We start from the raw sequence: 27,410 nt of genomic DNA, 5'->3' as shown, positions 1-27,410 counted from the left end.
GAAGTTGTTGAGGAGTAGGAGAGCAAACCATGGGGATGTATGGAAGAAGAATGTTCCATGCACAGTTAAGAGATTTGCAAAGATCCTGACTAGAAAATATATACTCCACTCCAGCTGTGCTATGCAGCATACATGGGATACAGTCATAGAGGATGAGGCCAGACAGGATCTTAGAGACTCTATAAGGATTTGGCATTTTATGTATTGTGCAGTTTTGAGCAAAGAAGTGAAATGTTCTGATTTTTTTTAAATAGGCTGCAGTGCTAATAATGGAATTAAAGAGGGCAAAGGTGACAATAGAGTGGCTATAAGACTGGATTTTTATTTTTTGTTCATTTATTTTTGAGACGGAGTCTTGCTCTGTCACCCAGGCTGGAGTGCAGTGGTGCAATCTCAGCTCACTGCAACCTCTGCCTCCCAGGTTCAAGTAATTCTCCTGCCTCAACCTCCCAGGTAAGTAGCTGGGAATACAGGTGCCTGACATCTTGACTGGCTACGTTTTGTATTTTTAGTAGAGCCAAGGCTACTTCCCCACATTGGCCAGGCTAGTCTAGAACTCCTAACCTCAGGTGATCCGCCTATCTTGGCCTCCCAAAGTGCTGGGATTACAGACGTGAGCCACCGTGCCCAGTGTGGATTTTGATTTTATAATTACTCCATCATCTATTCTGGAATATGCATGCCCTCATGAACCGAGAGTTTGTTACTAATTTCCAGGGTTATTTGTCATGATTAAAGTTTGTTGTTAATAATGAGTTACGATATAGTAAAAAAGTTGAACAAAAAGTAGGGAATCCTTTCTAGAACACTGAACCAGGCTGGGCGCGGTGGCTTACGCCTGTAATCCCAGCACTTTGGGAGGCCGAGGCGGGCAGATCACAAGGTCAAGAGATCGAGGCCATCCTGGCCAACATAGTGAAACCCCATCTCTACTAAAATACAAAAGTTAGCTGGGCATGGTGGCACACGCCTGTAGTCCCAGCTACTCGGGAGGCTGAGGCAGGAGAATTGCTTGAACCCTGGAGGCAGAGGTTGCAGTGAGCTGAGATCACACCACTGCACTCCAGCCTGGCACCTGGCAAAAGAGCGAGAGTCTGTCTCAAAAACAAAACAAAGCAAGAACATTGAACCATTAGCTCAGTATATCTTTATTTAAAAAACAAGTGATCAGATTTGGAGTAGAAATACAATCATGATTTTTTTCTTTTTTGAGATGGAGTTTCGCTTTTGTTGCCCAGGCTGAAGTACAATGGCATGATCTGCAACCTCTGCCTCCTGGGTTCAAGCGATTCTTGTACCTCAGCCTACCGAGTAGCTGGGATTACAGGCATGTGTCACCATGCCTGGCTGATTTTTTGTATTTTTAGTAGAGATGGGGTTTCTCATGTTGGTCAGGCTGGTCTCAAACTCCCAACCTCAGGTGATCCGCCTGCTTCGGCCTCCCAAAGTGCTGGGATTACAGGTGTGAGCTACTGCACCCAGCCTACAATCATGATTCTAATTAATATTTTGTGTTTTTAGAAACATCCCATGTTACAAAATTGTGACAAGTAGAAAGAATTTAGGACATTTCGATGGAAAAGAGCAGTCTGTTCCTGACTGTATTAATCTAAGTTCACACAATTTCAACTAGGAAAATCTGTTGACAAGAAACAGTATTAAAAGATGCTTTCTTTTCTTTTATATATAGAAACTCACACCAGTCATGCAGCTGGTGTGAAACTTATACCAGCTTTCACACTCGTCCTACTTTCCAAAAAAGTCTTTATTTACATTGCACTGTTTGTGTTTTCCTAGAATAACATTAAATGCACTTGACTGCACTACACTGCTGTCATGCTAAATTGACTTTATTTTTTATAATTAATGCTCGGAAAACTTTAACATTATTACTCCCAAAGCTAGTCCCTGACAGCAGACTCTGGTTTCTATATATAATGCTAGTAAGAGATTTAGCATATTTTTTAATTTGCAGAGATTCCTTACAGCACCCTTCCACATAGGTATAATTAACTTGAGTCTTAACATCTATAATAGTGTTGAAGATGTTCCACTAACACTGATGTAAGACCTCTCAAGGATCCACCTTCCCCCACCACCTTCTGCCATGAGACTGTATCCCATGGCTTGATACTCGCAAAAACCTTTCATTATTTCTTCATTCAACATACATCTATTGAACACTTACTATGTGCAGGCTGCTGTGGGAGGATGTAGATTTTCAAGAGTCAAAAGAAATATCCTAGTGAATATATAGATTGCCTCCAATTTATACTTTTCTACTAATAGCAACTGTCTTTAGGTGTTATTAGTCATAAACTAAAAATGAATCCTAGCTACATAAAATATTACAAATATGTGTAAAACATTACCTTTTCTCTATTGACCATGAATTTGAGTATCACTGTCTTCTCTCCTCCTCAGGCTTAGAATAGACAAGGATCTATTTTCTTTTTTCCTTCTACTTTGCATCCATTCCCAAGGTTCTCAAACATTTATTTCACCTTGTCTTATTATAGATGCTAATTCCCTCTCATTAGCCAAGTTTGTTTGTTTGACACAAACCCAGTATTCAGACCTTGAGGAATATCTCTGTCAATTCTAGGAAGAATTATCACCTGCGTTTCCTTAATTATGTATCCCTTGATACCAGAAAGAATTCCAGCTTTTTGCCTACTCTGGATTTAGGGCCAGTTTTAGCTGCAGTGTGGAATTTTCCTAAGCACTCCATAGTCTTTAAGGCCCTTCTCCTTTACAGGCCCTCAGGGCCCCAACACTGCCCTTTGATTCCTTGAGATTCCCTCAGGATCACTTGACAGGCCCCCTTCATCCCAAGAGCATTCTGGGTCTCTCCTAGTCACCTTTCCCCCTTCACTCCTCCATCTAGAATTTTACAGCATAGATTTTTGAACAACTAGGTCCTTATGGATCTCCTTAAACCATGGCAAATCTCAGCGTTCCACCTTTAGGGCAGCTGCTTCATAGAATTATAATCATCACATGTTTTTAACTAGAACGAACCTTGGAGCTTATCTGTGTTTTGTTGTTGTTGTTTAATCAGCATGATCTTTGCTTAAAAGAAACTTACCTGGATGTCCAGTTTATAAAACAAGTAAGAATAGAGCTGTGCTGATGGAGGGGCAGTGGGTCTCTACTGTCCTTCAACTTCTCACACCCGAATTCCCAGAACAGCTACACTTGCCATCAACATATTGCTCTACAGAAGACCTCTGAAAAGTGCCTAATTTACTAGATGAAGATTGCCAAAGAGTTTCACATTGTACTTCCACCTGCCCCTTGGAGGTCTGATCTCTGTTCTCATGAACTTAAGATTATTGTCTGCCTGCCCCCAACCTACTTAGAGGGTGGGATGCCAGCTCCCTGGCAGTCACAGGCTACACAACACTTTGTAGCAGTGAATGTCATAAGGCAAGGTTTGACTGATGAGGGTCCTTGAAAATATTCCAAGAGCCTGTACATAAGTGCTAACTTTTCTCTTATTATAACGTTACACTCTTAAAAATATTTAGCAAAAATAGAGACTTGTGAAAATGTTCTCCTTTCACAAGAAGACTGTGGTGAGAAAGTAACTTCCCTGTGAGTCTGGACACAAAACATTTCTTGTTCTCACTTCGGCTTCTGACTAGCAAAATTCAGCTGAATTTTCTTTTATATCAATTGTTTCTGTCCTTAGAGGAGTCTAGATGTATTTTCATTACTTTAATGGAAGTGGAGGGAGGATTGGCATGAAACTGATAGTTGTGATAGTTTCTGGAAAGGTTCATGTTAGAGAAGAACAGATTGTTTTATTTACGTGCTCCATATGACAATTTAGGACAGATAGAAGATAACCAGGAAGGCTTGATGTAGAAATCTTAATTTAGCTTAGGCTCTGATTTAAAAATAAAATCCCATGTGAATGGTGGGGGAAGAAAAAGGGAGCAATTGGAGGACTTTCTTCGTGTTTTACAGCTGGTAATTAAATTTTGCCATCCTGTTAGACCATATATTTTGAGGAGGCATTGGAATATAGAGGAAAGCATGTGGGCTGTCAAGTCTTTCCTTCCTTTATTCATTTTTTTTGTCATTAATTTATGACTTACTTTTCTTCCTTCTTTCCTGTCTTTCTTGAAATTTTTTTGGGCTCCTAAAATGTGCTTGGCATTGTTTGCTGCTGGGGACACAAGCCTGAACTACACAGTATGAGCTTACAGCCTGGGGAACATATCTTTCTATCTTTGTCATTTACTAGCTGAGTGACCTTGGGAAAAGAATAACTTAATCTCTCTGAGCTTCAGTTTCATATTCTGTAAAATGGGAATAATACTAACTTCTCACAGTGAGGCAACAAATAAATGAGAATTGAACGAGATAATGTGCAGATTACCCCCACAGTTTGCTAGGTACATAGTAGGGGCTTAAAAAATTAGAGGCTATTCCCTTCTTACAGTCATTGTAACCTGATATTTAGGTTCATCTTCCCACATTCTACAAGGGTTAGAGCATCAGGCTCTTAGTTCACTCTGCCTCAGAGTGTTCCTGATCATCCCCTTTAGCAACCTGTAGGCCTTCCTAGCCATCCTGAATTCTCAAAACCCCTTCCAGACTCCAGCTCTGTCTTTCACTCTCCCTATCTTTGTTCACTCTCCCATTTAATCAGCATTTCAGCCCTTTCAGCTTCTCTGTTCTCTGGATCCCATCTTAGTGTCACAAACTGTCAACCTCACCCTTCCCCCTTCAGCCCGTCCTTTCTCTCCACGATGACTTTATTTCCTTTCATGATCCTCCTGCATGCCACAGGCAAATATTCACTGCTGCCGTCTCACCAGGACATTGCTCTTTTGTCCACTCCATTGGCCATGGCAATCTGTAACTCTGAATCCACCCAATTACTAGTTTTTTCTTCTCTCACCTTTGGTTCACCTGTTGCTGCTGGAGAAAACCGCTCAATCACGTCAATGTTCATCTCCTTCAGTTTTATATTTCTCATTCCCTCCATACTGCTTTGAGAGGCTTTCACACATTTTTAGTTGATTTTCCTTTCCTCCAATAACAACTGTGGTAACATGCAATCTTTGCCTCTCTTTGCCCTCATCTCCATGCTATCTTCCTAAAATCATCCTCTTCTGTTCAGAAGTCACGTGTACCTCCTTTTCTACTTTCTAGTTGTCCTAGAAGAAAATGTATTCCTATTCTTTTCCAAACTCAATCAGTGCTCTTGATCCTTTTCTCCCTCCGGCTTCTATTGAACCTGGCTGAACCAATAATTTCTTCTCTCGTCTGTCTCTCCCTCTTCATCGGCTCTTCCTCATTAACCTTCAAACATGTTCAAGTCAGTCAGTCTTCTGCCCCAGTCTCTCATTAGTGTGCTACCTTGTTTCTCTTGATTATTGCCAAATTTCTTGATTGTATATCCTCATTACTTTTACTTTCTCATTTATCGTTTAAACAGCCACTAAAATTAGGCTTTCACCCCCACTGCTATACTGAAACTCTTTTGGGGTTACCAGAGTGCTCTTAACAAAGCCAATGGTTTCTTGAAGTTCTTGTCCTTCTGGACATTGGTTTTTGACACTGTTGACTTCTTTCTTCTTGAAATTCTCTTCTCCTTGACTTCAATCCAATAATAGTTTCTCTTAGTTTTTCTCCAAAATCTCTAAGCTTTCTGTTTCAGTTTCCATTAATGGTTCTTCTTCTGCTTATTCTTTAACTGCTGGTGATGTTCCCCAAGTTTCCATGTTCAATCGTCTTTTCATTTTCTACATTCTTTCTTAGGATGATTTCACCCATACTCATGATTTCATCTGTAACATATAGGTTGATGATTTTAAAATTGATAACTCCATGCCCCAATCTTTCTCCCGAACTCTACTGCCTCTGCTAATAGCTAACTGGATAAATTGTAGGCACCTCACATTCAGTGGGGCTCACCAGCCCCTCCACAATCTAACCAGGCCATTCCTACCACTTCTCAGCTTCAATGTTAGATGCATTTAATAAAACCTGTGGTACAAGACGCTTAAGACCTTTGTGGAATTCTCTCTCTTTCTCTCTTTCCTTCATTACAAGTAACTAGTGATTAGCAAAAGTCACTAGTTAACATTATAAGCAATTTCTTGTCCTGGGCCTTTATAAAAATTCAGTGGCATTCCAAAATAATTTTATTAAAGAGAGAAGAATCTGAGTCACTAGGCTTACCCTGAGTTAAAAGAGAAGAAACAGGCCAGGCATGGTGGCTCATGCCTGTAATCTCAGCACTTTGGGAGGCTAAGATGGGTAGATCACTTGATGCCAGGAATTCACGACCAGTCTGGGCAACATAGTGAAACCCCATCTCTACTAAAAATACAAAAATTAGCCAGGCGTGGTGGCACACGCCTTTAGTACCAGCTACTCAGGAGGCTGAGGCAGGAGAATCGCTTGAACCCGGGAGGCTGAGGTTGCAGGGAGCCAAGATCATGTTACTGTATTCCAGCCTGGGTGGCAGAGCGAGACTCTTAAAAAAAAAGAGTGAGAGAGACAGAGAAGAAACAAAGACAACCCGAAGCAGTGACACCTGCTCAGAATTTACTTTTTGTCTTATTATATATAGCAGGAAGGAATATTTCAGGGATCATCTAAGTAAGTTTCTGACATTCTTGGAATACAATTTTGTAGGTAAAGCCCAAAATTATTTGCTAAAGATGTCTAATTGCCCTTTTCATTTTGTTTTAAACTGAAAAACAAAACAAGAAAATAACAGCGTGGACTTCTTGGTCAGCAGGGGGAGCACTATTACTTTGCTCTGGGAAGATTTTTCACCAAGGCAACGACTATCTTTTAATATAGACCACATCCTAGCAACGAGGAGGAAAAAAATAATGATACGATCGATACATTTGCTCCCTGGTGCTTGCAATTTTTAAACAAAGCTTTTTTTAGCCTTTGTATTTGAAAAGTGTTTGCTTAGGAAGGGGTCATCAACTGTCTTTTCATCTTTTCTGTCCTGCCTTTTTTTTAGTCACTTTCTAATTTGAGAGAAAGGAGTTTAATCCAGAAGATAGGGTTTTAAATGTGTCGTGGAGGCTGGTGTTATACCACCTGGTTAGTATCAGGGCAGTGTCTGTGTGACACAGATAGAAAGACACTGACTTGCTTGTTTTATTTAAACTGGTCAATACACTGAGAGAAATCAGTCAAACTGGATTTCTGTCTAAAGTGACCTTTCGTTTGAGTGAATTGATTCAAGGAAATTGAAATGGGGACATGGTGTCCTTCTCAGACTCAGCTGGAGCACAGCCTATCAAGCGGGGGTGGCAGCATCGTGAACAGGAAGGATCAGGCAACCAGGCTCTCATCTGGCTTCTGCTCCGTCATCTTGGACAGAACATTTAACTGTTTGTACCATGATTTCTTCTCTTATAACCATCTCATACTTTTATGATGAGGAAATTATAAAATGGATTTGGAAGCACCTTGAAATATCAAGAAATATCTATGTAATAATTTACACAAAAGACCTAGCTTAGCTTATATATATCCAGGCATATATAAGCCTATGTGTACATATGTATATGTGTGTGTACAGCTAAATGCATATATTTATATTTACATAAGATACACACACATGTATCAGAGATATTTATACACATAAAGGAAGTGTTTAGGTGAAGACAGTTCTTTCTGAAAGTATGACAGTTTAATTTCCCTAATAATATAGCTCACAGAAGAATAATAATAGCTCACAGGCAGAAATAATAAAGAATCCAGGACTCTTTTGATAATCTTTTACTTCCTAAAATTTTTATTCGGTGAAGAGAAGTTTATATCACTTATTTTCCTTGAACATTTTATAACGAAAGAATTCTAATCTCTAGATGCTGCTTTAACTAAAGCTATCCTTATCTCATAATATACCTGATTAAATACTCTGCCAGATCACTTTTCTCTCATCTCCTTTGTACCCTGAATGGAAACACAGCATCAAAATATTTCTACAAGCATTTTAAGAGAAATAGATGAATAAGGGGAAATGTAGTTGGCACCAAAGAAACGTGCATTTTATTCACACAGGATCCAAATGGCTGACTTGTTCTTTTTAAGTAAATCTTTCTCTTTTTCCAAATGACAAGAAGTAATTTAACATGTGACATTAGGTCTTTTATTTTTTTTTTAAGTAATTAATTTTAAAGAAACAAATGGAATAGCTTTCATTTTTACTAATATATTATTCTATTATAAAGTGCTATTTGATCTATTTGATCTGTGGCTGGTTAACTCAGAGGTTAAAAGTTAGGTGCTAATGAAGTCAAGGTAATAAGTTTAATTCCTGTGAGGTTCAGGGTTACTCATTACTATGGCCACAGACATATCCCTAATCCTAAGTAATCATCCATCTTAAAAATTATTATTGCTATCCACATCTGAGACCAGGCAATGTAATGTCAGGTAAATAAGGCAATACTATTTCTACCATTAAAAGGCAACCACGTCCATCTGTCCACTTGTAAGTGTTTTCAGTTCATCTTGGGATTGCTCACTCATAATTATATTTTTGGAATACTTAGGAAAGGTTATAAGATGGAGAATTCCAGGTATTTAAATTAAATCCTACAGGAAAACTGTGATATCATACCTAACAAAAAGCTGGAGTACAGTGAAAAATATCTAAGACTGGGAATTAAACATACTGTGTTTGAATCCCAACTCTTCCATTTATCAGCTTTGAGTACTGAGACAAGTCAATGAATCTTTCCCAGTCTTGGTTTCCTCATGAAAATGAGGAGAGAAATACCTATCTCCCAGCTTATTGTAGGGTTCAAATGGATTAATATATGTAAATCTATGTAAATGAGTTTATATATAGACTTAGCATGGTGCTTGGCACATAGTAAGTACTTGGTAAATAGTAGCTGTCTCTAGCCTTCTCATCATCATTATTAGAACTCCTACATAAGGGTATTGTAAGAATTAAATGAATATTGAATATGGACCACATTTTTTTCTTTCTTTCTTTTTTTATTTTGAGATGAGTCTCACTCTTACCCAGGCTGGAGTGCACTGGCACCATCTCAGCTCACTGCAACCTCTGCCTCCTGGGTTCAAGCAATTCTCCTGCCTCAGCCTCCTGAGTAGCTGAAATTACAGGCATGCACCACCACGCCTGGCTCATTTTTTGTACTTTTAGTAGAGATGGGGTTTCACCATGCTGGCCAGGCTGGTTTCGAACTCCTGACCTCAAATGATCCACCTACCTTGGCCTCCCAAAGTGCTGGGATTATAGGTGTGACCCACCATGCCCGACCCACATTCTTTCTTGAACTGAAGGTATTTTATTTATCAGTAAGCATTAAATTCATAGTAAAATATTACTATTTCATTAGGAGGCATTCATTAAAAATTCTTTCTTCATTTGTTAAAAATTCATATGACAAGTTACTGTGTATTATGCACAAAATATTGAGATAGGACTCACAAGGGATTTTTTTTAAAGTGTGAATTTTTCAAGTGAGACTTTTGCTTCTGGATAAGATGTAGATGTCCATGGAAGACCAACACTCACAGTGTAACAACTTGGGGTAATCTGGATAAATGATAAAAATTATGTTTTAAAGGCATCGAGTTTCTGTGGAAGCATGGATTAGATGAGTCAAAATTCCAGATAGCGTAGAATCCTTTCCAAAGTGAGTTTACATTATCTTATATTTTTTCACCAGATATATGATGACTCTGAGTGTGGGTTGAAGAGTTTGCCTACACAGAGAATCTCTGCTGGGACAAGGAAAAACCAGTAAAGTTCTTGACGGTTATAAAAGGACGACGTGACAAATAAAAAGAAGGCAACTCAAACACATGGCTGATTTTCCCATAACTTATTTTCTGAATTCTGGTACTGTACAGAGGGATATGAAACTAGGGTCAACACTTTTAAAAAACAGAGTGAAGTCTGTCTCTCACTGTCTTGTGATGCTTAGGAAGCAGGTCCTCTGGAGACCTTGCCTTATATACACCTCCAGTTTTTTCTTAAGACATTTGCCAAGTATTGAAGCTATGAGGGAGAGAGGGCTAAAGATCTAGGCTGGAACTTCTGAAGGACAGAGGTGGATCTCCTGCAGTCTTTCAGGTCTGAGGAGATGAAGACTCCTAGGCTCACAATCACAAGCCCAGAAGGAACATGCCCTAGAACAGGAGCAAATTAAAGGTAGAGCAAGTCTTAGTAAAAATGCAGCTCACACTCAGCACACCTCATTTTCTCATGTAATTGAAATGACTAATTCCTTACCCTCTTTGCCTAACAGAGGAAAGGGAGAACCCTCTCTGATAGCATTTGGAATCTTCATCTTTTTTATATCAATGTCTGACACATAATAAAAAACTAGTAGATATGGGACAAGGCAATAATATTTGGCCAATAATAAAGAGAAAAGGCAGATAATAGAAGCAGACTCATAGATTATCTAGATATTAAATTTTAATTTAGAGCATAGGGTAGAGGCCAACAAAAGAACCAACACTTCCAATATAGAGTAATAATTGAGCTATGGTTTGTAGGGGGCTGTCATCAATTGGGAGAAATTTTCCTGTTTCTCTTGTCCTTATTGAGGGAGAGGAGTTGGTAAGAATAGAGGAGAAGTGGTCCTTGGACTGTACACTAGGACCAAGCCTTCTGGCCTAGATTGTGAGTGAGAGTAAATCTTCTAGAGTTCCAGGACAATGGTTGTGAGGCAAATCGGGAGAGCTGGGTAACCAAGTCTCATATTCCAAAGAGGAGCAAAGGAGCAGAGGCAAAACATCTAGGAATCAAAGAGAACTGATGCATTAAAGTGGAGAGTAAAGATGTTTCCTGATCCAAAGTGCAGATAAAGCAGCACATAGGAGGCAAGCTGGAAGGATTAGGTTTGAGATGTTAATGAGGCACAGTCAAGAGGTGGTGGTGATTGTTTGGACGAATGAATGAAGGAAAAAAAAAGTCCACATATCTCCAAAGCCGGGTTACTGGATTAATGGTTCCCAGAAAGGGAAACTTAAGGAGGAGCTGTTCTGATGAGCAGATAGGAGTCATGGATATGGTATGTTTTCAGTGCCATCCAGGTGGAGGTGTTTACTACATGGTTGTACACACCCACATGCATGTGCATGCAGACACACACACACACACACACACACACACACACACACACACACCCCAAGTGAGAACTTTGTCAGAATATAATATGGGTGTCATCAAAGTGATGGCTGGTAAGATTGCCCTGGGAAAATATTTCAAGTGAGAAGAGATCCAAAGATAGAACCTTGAGAAGTGTTGACATTTAGAGTTCAAACAGAGAAACGGAAACTTGAAAGGAGACCCAGGTAAGTCAGAGGAAGAAATAAAATAAGGCAAGGCAGAATCACAGAGGTGTAGAGGAGAGCCTGGCTTAAGAAGGTGGCATAGGCAAATGTGCAAATGATACAAATAAATCTTTTTTTTAAAAAAAAAAAATTGGAAATTAGCAAGAGAAGAGTCACTGGAGAGGTGGCCACAAGATTAAGACCTTTTCCTACAAGTTTGATTGTAAAAAGGAGGGGCATAGGTCAGTTCTAGGATAGGGTGTGGTGCTATAGAACTCAGGCAGGTTTTTTTGTTTGTTTTGTTTTCAAGGTGGGAGAGCCTTGAACACGTTTATATGGTAAAGAGAAAGATCTAATAGAGAGCAAGTGGCTAAGAAGTGGGAAGAGATAAATAATGGTGTCAAGTCCTGGAAGAAGTAGGAAGATATGAGATCTATTTAATAAAATAACCAGTGGTGAGAGATGATTAAAAAATATATACGGTGTGGGCACATATGCATGTGTGAATGTATATATGTGTGTATAATATACTTATATATCCATAAGAACATATAAATAAAAATTATTTCTGGATGAAGATTTTTAATATTGTAGTTTATCTAATATATTAAGTGGTGGTACTATCAATCATAAACAAAATATAACCCAAACTTAAATGCCAATTTCAAATTTTCATTTTGGAAAGTGATTTTTCCAAAATGTTTTACATAGTACTTTGCCTTCTTAAGTGAAATATTCGGAAGACAACTTGACCTTTTCTTGATGACTCACTTTGGACATCAATCATTGTTCAATTCTGTAATACTGCCATGCCCTCAGGAGCCACTAAGGTCCACAGGGCTGTTCACCCAATGCTAAATGGCTCCAGACAGCTGTGCCGTTATAGTTCTTCTGTCTTTTCACCCTGTCATTTGTCACTTCTCTGCTGTTGTCAGTGTTTGCCAAGATATCCTGCTCCTTTTTTTCTTTTTTATTTTTTGAGACAGAAATTTGTTTTGTTGCACAAGATGGAGTACAATAGCGTGATCATGGCTCATTGTAGCCTCAATGACGTGCTCAAGTCCTGCCTCAACCTCCCAAGTAACTGGAACTACAGGCATGCACCATCATACCCAGCTAGTTTTTAAAGATTTTTTTTTTTTGTAGACAAGGTCTCACTATGTTGCCCAGGCTGGTCTTAAACTCCTGGACTCAAGCGATCCTCTGCCTCAGCCTAAGACTTCCTGGTTCTTATGTGTTGCCTTCACTTTGTATAAACCTGCTGAGTGAGGACCTAAGAGAGGCTGCAGCCATTCCTAAAGTGCAGACACAGACACAGGGACAACTTGTTCAGCCACTTGGGTGTCTTTTTTGCAAAGCCCTGATGGAAAGATGGTTGAACTGGCCTGCCTCCATTCCTCCAACTGGGCCAAGGAATGGACTGAGGTTAGCTGCAAGTCTGATTTCTTGGATATAGGGAAACAGCTGACAAGGCTTGCAGCATGTACCAATCTCTCCTTGGTCCCCAGACACTTCTCCATCTCACAGAGGTGTGTAGACCTGAGTCATCAGGAGACTGGTTAAACCCTTATTTGCATATAGTCCTGAGCTACTAGGCATTGCAGTAAATTAGTCATGAGATCTGACCAGTGTTTTGTTTTTGTTTTTCTGACAGTGGGGACAAATTATTTTGTCTGTGGCAAAAGTGGCTGGATTTTTATGGCTTCTTTTTCTGCTCTCTAGGAACCAGCTACCCTAGAGACAGATTGCTCCATTGCCAAAATCTTTGTCTAATGACTCTGGGAGGAAAAACTACCTCCCTAACCTATACATCAAGTGTGGGATTGCAATTTTCTCCCTTTGCCCCTTACCTCTCGCTCATCATTTGGCTGACCCAAAGTGGCTCAGATCTATCTCCAACGTCAGCAGCTCCCAGCCCCCTCATGAATCAGCAATCTTTTCACTCAAAATGGAAACAAAGGGAAACAGTCCTCTTTCCAGAAGGTGTAGATATATGACATTGAGATTAATCTATTATTTAGGATAATTATTTAAATTATACCTCTCCTTTAATTCTGTTTTAAATGTGTCTTAGCTGTACAGTGATAATTCGAACATAGGGGAAGCTTAACACAGTCCAAGTATATCAAAAAGATTGTCTTCTGTGGCTAGCTCTCCTGCCAAATTGCCAGAAACTTCCTGATCTTACAGGAAATGAAGAAAAACAGTGGTGAATTGGTGAATAAAAGAGATAGGATCTTGGGATTAGATTAGGATACTGCAGACCTAGCAAACTGATCGCTTCCCTATCCACAAAGGTAATGAAGAATATCCTGGACTATCTATTGGGTACACAAAGTACTTCCATTAAAGCCAAAACAAATGACCAAATATTTATTGAACACCTGACTGCCTAATACCCAGTTCTTTGTACTAAAGCACCACGTACACTTCAGACGTTGCAGCCTAGAAACCTTGATCAGAACACACAATTTTATTCAGAGAACATTGCCCTAAGAGTGTAGAGATGAAATATATACTGCCTGTTTATCTTGTGTAAGAACCTTATGCATGTTATTTTTCTTAATTTTCTCCATTTTACAGATGAGGAAATCAAGGCTTTGAGGGTTTGTTAAATTGTCTGAAGCACCTAAAGTACCAGGACTGTAATTTAAAATTCCAGAACCCTGTTCTTGTGGCGTCATGTCTGTTTGCTCTGTAAATAATTGCAGCAGCTCCCTTTAATCTGCTTGTTAATGTTATAGCAGGAACTTTCGTTCATACTGACAGCATTTGCAAAGAACTTCATGGATGTTTGTAAGACTTTTGCACTTGTGTTTGTAGCTTCCTCTTCCTTGAGAATATTTCTTCTATTCATTTCCTCTTCATCCGTCAAGTATGAGATAAAGTAAGAAAAAAGATTGGTTTTTATCTATTTGTCTGTTATTGAGAAAACACTATCACCATGGAGAAAGGGAACAATTCAAATAAATAGCTTTCTCAATTCCTTTATTTCTACCAATCTCTTAGACTGACTTCTTCACAGAATTGGGTAGTTGTTAGAATGTGGTACAGACAGAGCATTTACTTTCCCTTAACTTCTGAATTATAGGATTAATTAATATAGTTAATATTAATTGTTGTTCTGGCAGTTAAAAATGGAAGATAGAGTTTTTATGTGCTAGGCACTGAACTGTTGTACATAGATTGCCTTATGCCTATTATTAACGTTCTTGTCTTTCAGTTTAGAAACTGCCTTAGAGAGGTTAAGTAATTTGTTCAAGGTCACACAGCTGGTAATTGCTCAAGGTTGACAAAGTTATGTTTTGACAAAGTGGTTCCAGAGCTGTTATATTGTACTACGCTACCACCCGAATCCAACTGGGCTCTTATGGGATGCCATACTTAATTGATTCAAATACCGCTAATATACTTAACATTTCCTTCGAAGAGCTTTACAAAAAATATGGGGAAACAACAGGAAAAAAAAAAAAGCAATGTTAGAAATAAATGGGGCATGTGGAAAGAGAAGAAAAGAAGGGCCAGTTAACAAGGAAGAGAGAGTGTACTGGGGCTAGGGAAAGCCTGGATCCTGATCTCTAACCATCACTGCTTAAGGCAAGGAGTTGTGTGGATGCTTTAAAGGGTGTTTGGCAGAGAGTTACATGGTAAGAGTTACATGGCATCACACTGCCTACAGAGTGAAGAGACCTTTTTTTGTTGTTGTTTGGCTGGAATGGGGCTTCTGAAAGCCTTTTCTAAAGAGAAGTGTCAGAAAGGGTGGGAAAAAATGAGACTAGGGCATGGGCTTTTAAAGTGATTAATTCAAAAGAGCTACATTCATTTGGCTGCATTCAGTTTTAAAGTGATTAATTGGAAAAGACGACATTTATGTAAGTGCTGGCAAGATGTATAAGACATCATTTAAATCCCAATATGGCACTTCCTCATAAATCAGGTTATAACAACTGGTCTGTATGGAGCATGATTCTAATAGGGTCATGGTTATAGGTCACAGATGCTGTCTATTTACAGTAGACGACATCTTTTCCACCTGACCATGATGAGCCAGCTACCTGCAGGACACTGATGACAAAGAAATCTGAGTGAGAGAATATATGCAGATTCATTTCCATTCTTATAGAGGCTTGCAGATAGCCTGCTGATGTTCAATAATATGATCATTTTATGATAAATAAGCAAATATTTATTGGGTACCTACTATATGTTAGGTTCTCATTATGAAAATAATAACAGATATTATTAATTTAGGCATGAAATCCAGACTACTTTTTTGGAGAAATGTCTCTCATGTTGATATTTTCCTGTTTCACTTGTTAATATCTTGGGCCAGGACCTTATCACTTTACATCAGGATTATTGTAAAAGCCTCCTAAAATGAAATAGACTTAAAAAGAATCAACTGTTTTAGAGTCGAAGGAACATTATTTAGTTCAAATCAATTATAGGACTCAGACACACCATGCTGAAGATTAACTTCCTAAATCATTGCCTTTATCATGGTGTTCATCTATCTCCTGAAGAATATTCAGAGTTTGCCCACTGAGTTTAATTCGTTGCTTGGTTTTAAGGTCCTACCTGCATTGCAGCCCCACTCTACCTATCTATCTCATTTTTCTCAATTTCCCAATCCACATTCTCTCTTTTAGTCAAGCCTAGCTCCTTACGGTCTTCTCCTCATATGGTACTTAGGTCTGCCTCTAAGACTTTGCTCGTGCCAGTCGTTCCTTCTAGAAATCCTTTCCCTCCCATTCCAGCTGTTCAAATTCCACCCATCCTTGAAAAGCTGTAAATTTCCACTACTTAATTGAAGGCTTCTTGACTGTTCCAGTCTTCATTAATCATATCTCTCTGAACTGATAGTATAATTATAATGTGTTTCACAGTTTAATAATTATAGAATTTCAATACTGAAAAATACTTTAAGATTGTCCTCAGTTTATGCATGAATCCCCTCTACACAACCCTCCCAATGAGCTTTTAGTCTGTACTCAAACACTTACCTTGGCAGATCTTGCTGTCTTTTATATTCATTCATTCAACCAATATTTACTAAACAACTAATGTTTCAGGCATTACACTAGGGACTGGGGATTCAATCGTGAACAAGACTCAAAAATCCATATTCCCTCATTAAGATAATACTATGTAGTGGTAAATGCTAAAACAAAATACTGAGTTGTGTTAGAAAGTGATTGGAAATGCTAATTTAAATACGGCAACCAGGAAAGGCCTCTCATAAAGAATTACTTTAATATTGAGGGCCTTAATGATGAGAAGGGGCCAGCTCTGTGCACACCTGGGAGAAGAGTTTTTCAGAAAATGAGAACAAGTGCATGACTTTGAGGTGGGGTTGGATTTGTTGAGTTTGAGGAATAGGAAGAAGGACAATGGATGAAGTGTAGTGAGTAGGTGGGCGAGAAGTAGAGATGTGGCTACAGAGGGAGCCCATGGAAGATCCCGCAGAACTCATAGGCCGTGGTAAGAGATTTGGACAACATAGTTTGCACTTAATTTGAGCTGAATCTGTCTCACTTGACGTTTTATTTCTTTATCTTAGTTCTGCTTCTAGACATCATATAGAACTATGATTAATCACTAAGACTCCTCTTCCACAGAGCAGTCTTACATATTTGAAGACACCTATCCTATCCCTAGACTATTCAGGGATAAACAATTGCATTTCTTTCTACTGTTCCTTCTGCAATCTCAGGAGCTGTCCTCATTCTGGCTAATTTCTTTTACACACCACCTATATTACTTATAAGAGTGGCACCTAGACCGCTAATACAGGATAGAGTCAGCCTATTTCCTTACCCTTTCTAGGATATGCTTTGTTCATTCAATTAAACATTGTATTTTTAAAATTTTTTTCAGCCAATCGCACTGTTTAGTCATGTTGAGTTTTCTGCCAAAACCTTCGGATAATTTTGTACATCATCTGTTGCTAAACTATATTTCTCTTCAACCTATATCTCTGTGGTGAACATTGTGTTTTATTTTGTTTTGTTTAAAGGGAAGAATCTTACATTTATCCTTATTATATTTAATATTGTTTGATTTAACCCATATGCTAGCCTTTCAAGATCCTTTGGGATGCCAATTTCATCATCTGCTGGATCTGTTATTTTTCTTACCTGCATGTCGTATACAAATTTAATAAGTGTATTTTCCAAACACTCACAAAAATCATTTAAAATGTTTTTGGAAGAGGGCTAAGGACACAGTGAACTATAAAATCTGTAAGAGCAGGAACTGTCTGTCTTCTTCCTTCTTCCTTCTGTTCATTACAGTGCCTGGTACAGAGTATGTTTAATGGATTCAATTGGAGAAAGTGCTTGGGCTCTGCTGTAGTTTGGATATCTTCTCCAAACCTCATGTTGACATTTAATTGTCATTGTGATGATATTAAGAACTGAGATCTTTAAGAGGTGATTACATCATGAGGGCTCTGCCTTTATAATTGGATTAATACTATTATCACAAGGGCAGCTTAGTTATTGCAGGAGTTTGACCTCTTTTTCTCTGTTTTGTGCTCTCTGTCCATCTCTTATCATGTGATGCTTTCTGCCATGTTTTGATGTGGCAAGAAGGCCCTCTCCCGATGTGGCCCCTAGATTGTGGACTTCCCAGCCTGCAGAATCATGAGCCTAATAAATATCTTTTCTTTATAAATTACTCAATCTGCGATATTCTGTTATATTTGCAGAAAATAGAACAACATAAGCTCCCTTTTAGCCATACTGATCTCTTTAGTAAATGGTTGCTCAGATACATCCTCAGATTCCTCTCCTGAAAATACTCTTTGATTCTCTAACACATGGCTAGGCAACAAATTTTCCAAATTTTTACCCTCTGTTTCTCTTTTACCTATAAATTTCACTTTAAGGTCAATGTTTTGCTTCCGTAACTGAGTGTAAGCTGTTAAAATGCCCCTGCCACTTCTTGAGTGCTTTACTGCTTAGAAATCCACCAGATACCCTAGATCATCACTCCTAACTTTGGCTTTCCAGAATCCAGGGTCATGCCCTAGAACTTCCCTGTCTGCAGAACCATGAGCTAAACAAACCTCTTTTCTTTATAAATTATCCAGCCTCAAGTATTTTGTTACAGCAACACACACACAAAAACCAAGACAAGTATCATTCACCTTGACTGAGAAGAGAGAAATAAAAGAGACAAAGTTGTTTTTGGTATTCACAAACTACTATTAGCTCCATTGTAATCCTGATCCATACATAAGAATAAACCGTTTTTTACCTTTAGCATTTTCTTTTTTTTTTTGCATTCCCAAATTTTATTTATTTATTTATTTATTTATTTATTTATTTATTTATTTTTTATTGCATTTTAGGTTTTGGGGTACATGTGAAAAACATGCAAAGTTGTTGCATAGGTGCATTCATGGCAGTGTGATTTGCTGCCTCCCTCCCCCTCACCCATATCTGGCATTTCTCCCCATGCTATCCCTCCCCAACTCCCCACCCCGCTGTCCCCCCCACTCCCCCGCAACAGACCCCCGTGTATAGTGCTCCCCTCCCTGTGTCCATGTGTTCTCCTTGTTCAACACCCTCCTATGAGTGAGAACATGTGGTGTTTGGTTTTGGCATTTTCTTTTTACAACCAGTAGCATTGAGGTATTAGCCTGCATGTAACTCTGTGTACAAGTTGGTACCATTCTTTTATTTTTCCTTGTTCATTGATCTCTTTTTTCCATAATATATACATAGTTAGGTTGTATATATATGAGTTTGTGAGAAGGTAGGCTATGTAGTTACATTGCTTTCTCTAGATTCTTCCTCCCTTTCCTCCTTATGGAGAAATAACATAGAATTTCATTTTAATCTCTTGAGCTGCATTTCCTTCAAGAGTTGTTTGCCAGTGAATCACATTTTTTTCTGTAGTTCAGTCTCAGACTTTTAAAACTTCAGCTATATTCAGCTTTTCTTTCCTGGATGATCATCCAGGGACACCTGTCTCCTAGGATATTCTTTTTTTTTTTTTTTTTTTTGAGACAGAGTCTCACTCTGTTGCTGAGGCTGGAGTGTGGTGGTGTGATCATCGCTCACTCTAGCCTTGTTCACCTCCTAGGGGTTAGGTGATCCTCCCACCTCAGCCCCTGCAGTAGCTGGGACCACAGGCACACACCACCATGCCTGGCTAATTTTTGTTTTGTTTGTTTGTTTTTTCTAAACATGGCTTTGCCATGTTGCCCAGGCTGGTCTTGACCTCCTGGGCTCAAATGATCCACCTGCCTCAGCCTCTCAAAGTGTTGGGATTATAGGTATGAGCCACTGTGCCCATCCCCTTATTTTCATTTCACTAACAGACCCCTCCTTGTTTGTAAGATTTAGGTTCAGAGTGGACTAAATTGCAAGACTTAGGTTCCTCTAATCATTTTATCTCTTTGGAAGATGACATTGTCAGTGAAGCCAAAAGTTAAACAAGAATTATACTAGTTGAATGAAATCCTTAGTAAATGTCTAAATACTTGAAGCCACATCATTGCTCTTCCTTATTCATTCCCACCAAGTTCTTCCTGTTCCTTCCTGTGAAAGCATATTCTTCATCCTATGCTATAAGTACAAGTTTACTTCTTTTATAACTCATGTTCTGTATTAGTCTGTAAAACATGTGACATTGTGAGACTGTGAGAATTGTTTATGACCTATGTCTTAATGATTATTTCAATTGAAATGATTATTGGAACTGCAATCACAATATCATTCTTGTTTCTACATGACTTAGACAAGAATTGTTTGCTTGCAGAAAACAGGAACATTCTCAGACTAACTTGAGCTCAAATTGGGGGCATTTAATGCAAGACTATATGGGTATGTCATAGACTATATAACCAAGGAGACAAGCTTAGCTCCTTAAGGAACTCAACTGACATCTGGACAGTTGGGAATTGATTTCATTCTGTCTGTTCTTCTGTGCTTCTTACAGTGTGTCTGCACCATTCTCCAGCTTCTGCAGCCCCACATTTTCTGCTTTGGTGTGCACATGGCAGAAAACAACAATCTTATCTCCAGTACACATGACCTTCAGATCAAGTGTCCAAGCCCCAGAACTTAATCTTGGTACCTCTACTTTAAACTTTCTCCCATATCTGATTGCCTTGGCTTGGCCTATGACTTACTTTCTTTGGTGTCACAGCCTACTCTTAGTCCAGTGATTTGGAGCTGGAGAGAAAAGGGTCATTGGATACCAACAGACTGTGGAAAATAGTTTTTATAAGAAGGGTGTGAGGGCAGAGTGGGAATGGTTTGCCATTTCCACATTAGAACTGCCATCCTCTACTCTGTTTATTTATTTTTTTATTTTACTTTCTCCACAATCACATTAAGTAGTTTCCAGCCAAACACAATCTTATACTTTTTTGTAAGATACACTCTCAACTTAGACTTGTTTTTCATTACAATTTTTTCTGTGAATATAATCAAATTATTTATTTATTTATTTGACACATAATAATTGTATATATTCATGGGGTTCAATGTGATGTTTTGATACATGTATATATTGTGTAATGATCAAATAATGGTAATTAGCATATTCATTGCCTTAAACATTTCTTATTTCTTTATTGTGAGATCATTCAAAGTCCTATCTTCTAGCTATTTGAAATATACAATGCATTTTTATTAGCTATAGCCATTCTACTCCACAAATAGAACACCAGAACTTCTCCTAACTGTAACATTCTTCCCATTGACCAACCTCTTCCCATCTTCTCCATTCCCCACATTCTCCCCAGCCTCTGGTAACCACTATTCTACTCTCAATTTCTATGAGATCAAGTATTTTAGATTCCATGTATGGGTGAGATTGTGTAGTATGTATCTTAATGTGCCTAACTTATTTCACTTGGAAAACTGGACATCAACATGCAAAAGAATGAAATTGGGCCCCTATTTCTTACCATATACAAAAATCAACTCAAAATAGATTAAAGATTTAAATGTAAGACCCAAAACTGTGAAATCACTAGAAGAAAATCCAGGAGAAACGCTACATGACATCAGTCTAGGCAAGAATGTTTTTACACTAGACCTCAAAAGCATGAGCAACTAAAGCAAAAATAAACAAATAGGACTACATCAAACCAAAAAGCTTCTTCACAGCAAAGGAAACAATCAGTAAAGTGAACAGACAGCCTGCAGAAAAGGGGAAAATATTTGTGAATTATACACCTGACAAGGGGTTAATATCTACAATTTGTAAGGAACTCAGCTCATTAGTAAAAAGCACAATCTGATTTAAAAATGGGCAAAAGACTTGAGTAGACATTTCTCCAAAGAAGGCATACAGAGGGCCAACAGGTACATGAAAAAATGCTCAACGTCATTGTATTAGTCTATTCTCATGCGGCTAGTAAAGACATACCACAGACCTGCGTAATTTATAAAGAAAAAGAGGTTTAATGGAAGCACAGTTCCACGTGGCTGGGGAGGTCTTAGAATTATGGTGAAAGACAAAGGAAGAGCAAAGTCATGTCTCACATGGCAGCAGGCAAGACAGTGTATGCAGGGGAGCTCCCATTTATGAAACCATCAGATCTCTTGAGACTTATTCACTGTCATGAGAACAGCACAGGAAAGACCCACCCTCATGATTCTGTTACCTCCCACTGGGCCCCTCCCACAACACATGGGAATTATGGGAGCTACAATTCAAGATTTGGGTGGGGACATAGCCAAACCATATCAGTCACTAACCATCAGAAAAATGCAAATCAAAACCACAATGAGATATCATATTACCCCAGTTAGAATGGCTACTATCAAAAAGGCAAAAGATAATGCATGCTGGTGAGGATGTGGAGAAAGGGAAACCCTTATACACTGTGGGTGGGAATGTAAATCAGTACAGCCATTATGGAAAACAGTATGGAAGTTCCTAAAAAAAATTAAAAATAGATCTACCATATGATTCAGCAATCCCGCTACTAGGTATACATCCAAAGAAAATGAAATTAGAATATCAAACAGACATCTGTACTCCCATGTTTATCACAGTACTATTCGAAAACAGCCAAGATATAGAATCAATCTAAATGCCCATCAATGAAGAATGGATAAAAAGAAATGTGGTATATATACACAGTGGAATACCATTTAGCTATAAAAAGGGATGAGATACTGTCATGTGCAACAACATGTGTAAGCCTGGAGGACATTGCATTAAGTGAAATAGTCATTCCAGTGTTGGGGAGGGGGTTTGTTTTTGTTTTTGTTTTGAGACAGGGTCTTGCTCTGTTGCCTAGACTGGAGTCCAGTGGTGTTACCATAGCTCACTGCAGCCTCAATCACCTGGGCTCAAGGGATCCTCCTGCCTCAGCCTCCTGAGTAGGTAGGACTACAGGCGCTCATGACCATGCCTGTCTCCCTGCAGGTATCAGCATGACTGGGTAGCAGTCCTGGGCATATGCCTGAGAAAGATAACACTATTAGCCCTCCTTGGTTTATTGTGGTTGCTTTAGGTTCTACAACAAGGAATTACCATCACCAAGATATACCAACACCCCTCCCATGGTGACTATTTGGTATTCTTGAACTACTTGGACTGTTCAATTCCTTTCCAGCATTTTTTTCTGCCTCAAGGAAGGTGTGGCCACTTCCCATTGCCCCTTCAGCAGGAATCACATCTGTAATGTATGTCTCCAGTGGGCCAGCATGTTCTTTTTCTTTGTTACCTTCCTACACTCTTAATTTTATGAATCGAATTTCGATTCTCCTCTCTTCAGATTGTTTTGTTGAGTTTAGGATGAAGCCACTTTCTAGAGGGTCTGAATGTACCTTTTAGGGAGGAAGGCTTCTACCTATTATGTATTTTTAGTCCAATAGAGTGTCTTCACTTTTGCTTTATTTTGCCTTTTCATTCATCTCTCTCTTACCATTGGATCAAGTTTTGGCCCTCTACTTTTAAAGTCAGGATCTTGTACTTTACAATTTTTCTCTTATATTATTGGGATTACCTATACTTTTTTGGCCTCAGATGCTCTCTCAGAGGCCAGATAATTTTTTTTCAGGCCTCCTTATATTTGCAAGCATGTTAGTTAGCTAGATTACATTCAACATAGTTTATGCTTGTGTCTGACAGGAAAACCAAGTTAGCTTTTCCTCTGTTTGTCATTGAACTAGTGCCATGAATTTTGATTGGTATAGAGATAACAAGATCGATAGCCTCAGAGGTGAGATGGACCTCTATGATACTAGGCAAGTTATAAAACTCTGTAGGCCTCAGTTTCCTTGTCAGTAAAATGAGGATAATAACAGTTCCTACTACATAGAATTGTTATGAAAATTAAATAAGAATGTAATTAATTCTGAATTAATATGGGTTGAATATTTATTACATAGTAAGTGTTCAGTAAGTGCTAGCTTTAATTATTGGGATTACTTTTTCTAGGTTGTAAGCTTCTTGAAATTGTGAACAATGCATACGTCAAATGTTATTAAGCAGCTAGTACTTAACACAAGTTTATTATTATCCATTTATGTAATAGTTACATTTAGTGATAAGAATGCCAGAAAAAGAAACACATTGAAATTAAGATTATTGCATTTGGCTGGGTGCAGTGGCTCATTCCTGTAATCCCAGCACTTTGGGAGGCCAACGTGGGAGGATTGCTTGAGCCCAGGAGTTCAAGACCAGCCTGGGCAACAAAGCAAGACCTCATCTCTATTATTAAAAAAAAAAGAAAAAAAAAGGCCTATTGCATTTGATTCTGGTTTCATTATGTTACACTTCTTTACTTCCTTCAAGTTGATGAGTTGCACTTGTGCAGTTTTTTCTCTCCTAATGTGATTTTAATATTTTTCTTGAAAAATATTACTCATTTCTAAAAGTTCTTTTGTCTTTTTCTTTTTTTTGCTGGAATTCAAACTCAAATTCCACCAGTATTTTTAAGTGTCATCTATGTGCCTGGCTCTGTGCTAGGTGCTTGATATACCTACCTATTATCTCCCTTTCATAGATGAAACAAAAACAAGGTTCAGAGAATCCAGGTGAATGGCTCAAGATCGTACATTAGTAAGTAGCAGCTGAAAGAATGACAAATAATTCTTAACCATAAACCAGTGAGAGAGAACTTCAGGAGCAGTATGACCAAATAGTGTGCAAGAATATGCAGAAAGAGCTGTTTGTTTTTCTTCAAAAAAAGGGTGGGGGAAGAGATCAGGGAAGTCTTTGTGAAGGAGATGAAATTTAATCTACTAGGTGGCCAGTCAGTCAATAAATAATTGGAGTTGACTAATGTGGAAAAATATTGTTCCTTTTATTTCCTCTGTTCTCAGTTATGTATAGTGGTTTATGTTTATGGTATATAAGTGCAAAGTAAATAAATTACTATTAAATAAAAGATTAAATGGTAAACATGAGAGAAAAGTGTTCCATTTTGTGATATGCAGGTTATGAGTATATAAACAGGCTTTTAAAATATAAAGAAGGAGTAATGGAAGAAGACCCGTTGTCAAGGTTTTCAATGACAGTGCATGCGCCCTTTCACCAAGTTTAGTTACAGCTTTCATAATATAATACTAATCCTTGAAATGCTTGGTAAATATGCCAATTCTGGGTGCAAATGAACCCTCCACTTCTGAAGGCTTGGTGTGGACTCCGATTTAGGTCTCCAATACATGTCCAGTGATTTTTGGTGCCCTTTTGGGAAATACACCACTTGGCATGATCCTGATAAGAACTGAAATAAGAGTGTCGTGATAATTTAATTGCTTTGATATTGTAGACATGGTAAGGAAAGGAGCAGTTTGAAGGAAGCTCTTGTCTTTTTCGCTGCCAGGTTTCTGTTAACAAGTGTGTCTTCAGTTGTTGAGCCATCCAGGCTGCAAAGATGTCTAGAGGAGAAAGATAGTGAGGTTGGTATTTACACTTAGATTAGTCCCTGAAAATATATTCTGGAATGGAAATCATCATTCACCCCTGATATGTGGATGTCACAAGCACAATAATAACAACATAATTGAGATCGTGGATGAGAAAACATTTTGTAAATGCTGAAGTCATGTGCAAATGAAAGTTATTATTGTCATTACTACGATGATGCTGGTGTTTGCAAACATCTTCTGTTCTATAAAACGAATTAAGCAATATAGGTCTTTGTCCTGGAAAGACCTTTGGAAAAAATTAGGCTAGAGAAGGAATCAGGGCCAGTTTCTAGGGATCTTTGTAAATCATGCCAAAATGTTTGGATTTTCCTGAAACCAATGGAGAGTTTTTAAAGAAATGTTAGTAAAGAATTAATAGAAACTGGTTTATGATCATAAGTATCAGTTGAGAGGCAATGGGCAGGATGAATTGGGAAGGATGGGTTAGAAACAAGAAAGGAAAAATATAAGGTTGTCACAATAACTGTGTCAATAAACACAGATGTGACCCATGGCAGTGGCAGAGAGTTTGGAGAAGATACAATAAATGTGAGAGTTATTAAGGATCTGGAACTGACTGAATTTGATGGTTTGATAGAGGAGTGAGAAAAAGATGAGATGGAGAATGACTATGTAGAAAAAGAAGAGATGGAGAGTGACTATGTAGACTAAAAGAAGAGATGGTTGACTATGTAGAATACAAGAAAAAGTAGGTTTGTGGGGGATGATGATGAGGTGAGTTTGGCATGTTGAGCTTCATGTGGCTGTACCACCTTCAAGTAGAAATGTCTCACTTGCTGTTAAATAACTTAGTCAGTATAGAGGTCTGGGGTAGAGATCTAGACTTAAGAATCATTGGAGGGCTTGCTGGAATTGCCCAGCATGGGTATGTAGAATGAGATAAGGAAAGATGAGGGCCGCATGGCAACTCAGTCACCTAAAGAGTAGTCAGAGGAAGACCTGGCAGAAGAAACTTAGAAGTGGGAGGAAGACTGGGGGTTGTGTATTCCCTAAAACCAGTGAAGGTGAGAGTTTCAAAAAGGAAAGAATTTCAACAGTGCCACATTCTGCAAAGAGTATCTCTGTCCTTTCAAGTTTGAGATCTCTACTGCCTAACACAGGGCTTGGCTAGTAGTAGGCATTCAGTAAATTTTATTCAATATATGAAGTAAGGAAGCAAATAAGCAAGGAAAACAGTGAGGTCATCTAAGACAGCCATTGGTGCTTGGGGAGAGATTCAAGTGTCTACGTACAGAATCTGTAAGACTGCAGTGAAGGAACATTGAAGACTGTAGTGAAGGAACATTGGGCAAGTGAAGGCCCTGATGAGTTTTTAAAAAAATAAATCTGAAAGAGAAGGAAAAATAGAACTATAAATGCTTTAGAGTTGAGGGAGGGTTTTTAGGCATCTTTGTATGTTATGAGGAAGGAGCCTGGTAGTGGGAAAGCTAAAATGGAACAAGGAGAACGGATCCAGTATGCTGAGGCTGGGATAGGTTTCAGAGATAGGAAGGAGAACAGATAAGATTGCTGGAGAGGTGGGGGTGCCATATTGACGTGGTTTCTCCCTAAGTGATTTTTTGTTCTATTTATGAAGGAGAAAAGGAAGCTATAAGTGAGGGGGCAGAGTAGTGTAAAGGGCTTGAGAGTAAGGAAGGCTTAAAATAACTGCTCAGGGACTGGAAGAAATAGAGATAGCTATGGCCTCATGCCAAGCAGAGGCTGGAGACTGTGAGTTTTCACTGGCCCTTGGTTGGATGGTTGTGAGATACTTTTGTGGTTGACTCAGTAACCTGGATATTCAAGTATAACAGGCTAATGTTGAAACTCATCCTTGACTTTCCTTTTTCCTTACCTCTTTGCTTCCTTTTTTCATCTCTCTTTCCTTGAAAACTCAGAATATTTCTCTAAGCTATCCCTAATGAGTTCAACAGCAGAGTTATATAGCCTGTTGTTTGATGATGGTCTTTCATACCGTCAAGAAAAGAATCAGACTTTGCAAAATGTAGGAATTTTTGTCCTTGGGCTGACTGAAGTGTGGTGAGGAGCCTGCTGGGACTCTCTGATGAGCTGGCCCTGGTACACAGCTGGGGCATGTGAATGAGCTCCTGGTGAAAGGTGGCCGGAATGAAACAGCTGTAGACATTTGGGTTGCAGACAAAGAGCTGAGAATCTGAATCAAGAGACAATAAAAAAAATGTTGAGAATTAA

The 27,410-nt window shown here is 38.6% G+C and overlaps 2 protein-coding genes across 7 annotated transcripts in view; one reads left to right on the top strand and one right to left on the bottom strand.

Moving 5' to 3' along the window:
* The window catches only part of LOC105710282 (uricase), a 119,503-nt gene that overhangs the window by 44,746 nt on the left and 47,347 nt on the right, over positions 1–27,410 (top strand). The window lies entirely within an intron of this gene.
* DNASE2B (deoxyribonuclease 2 beta) overlaps positions 23,783–27,410 on the bottom strand; it is an 86,329-nt gene continuing 82,701 nt past the window's right edge. For all 3 annotated transcript variants that reach the window (XM_012442518.2, XM_064372565.1, XM_064372566.1), the window contains 2 exons: positions 27,175–27,372; positions 23,783–25,169 (listed from right to left, as the gene is read on the bottom strand). In XM_012442518.2, the coding sequence (XP_012297941.1) occupies positions 24,829–25,169; positions 27,175–27,372 (539 nt within the window). In that variant the 3' untranslated portion in view covers positions 23,783–24,828. The remainder of the gene's footprint in view (positions 25,170–27,174; positions 27,373–27,410) is intronic.

The sequence above is a fragment of the Aotus nancymaae genome, unplaced genomic scaffold (genome assembly GCF_030222135.1).
Source record: "Aotus nancymaae isolate 86718 unplaced genomic scaffold, 86718_ANA_hifiasm-v0.15.2.pri h1tg000007l, whole genome shotgun sequence".
Classification (NCBI taxonomy): domain Eukaryota; kingdom Metazoa; phylum Chordata; class Mammalia; order Primates; family Aotidae; genus Aotus; species Aotus nancymaae.
Note: the sequence above shows the minus strand (reverse complement) of the source record. Positions and strands in the feature narration are given on the sequence as shown.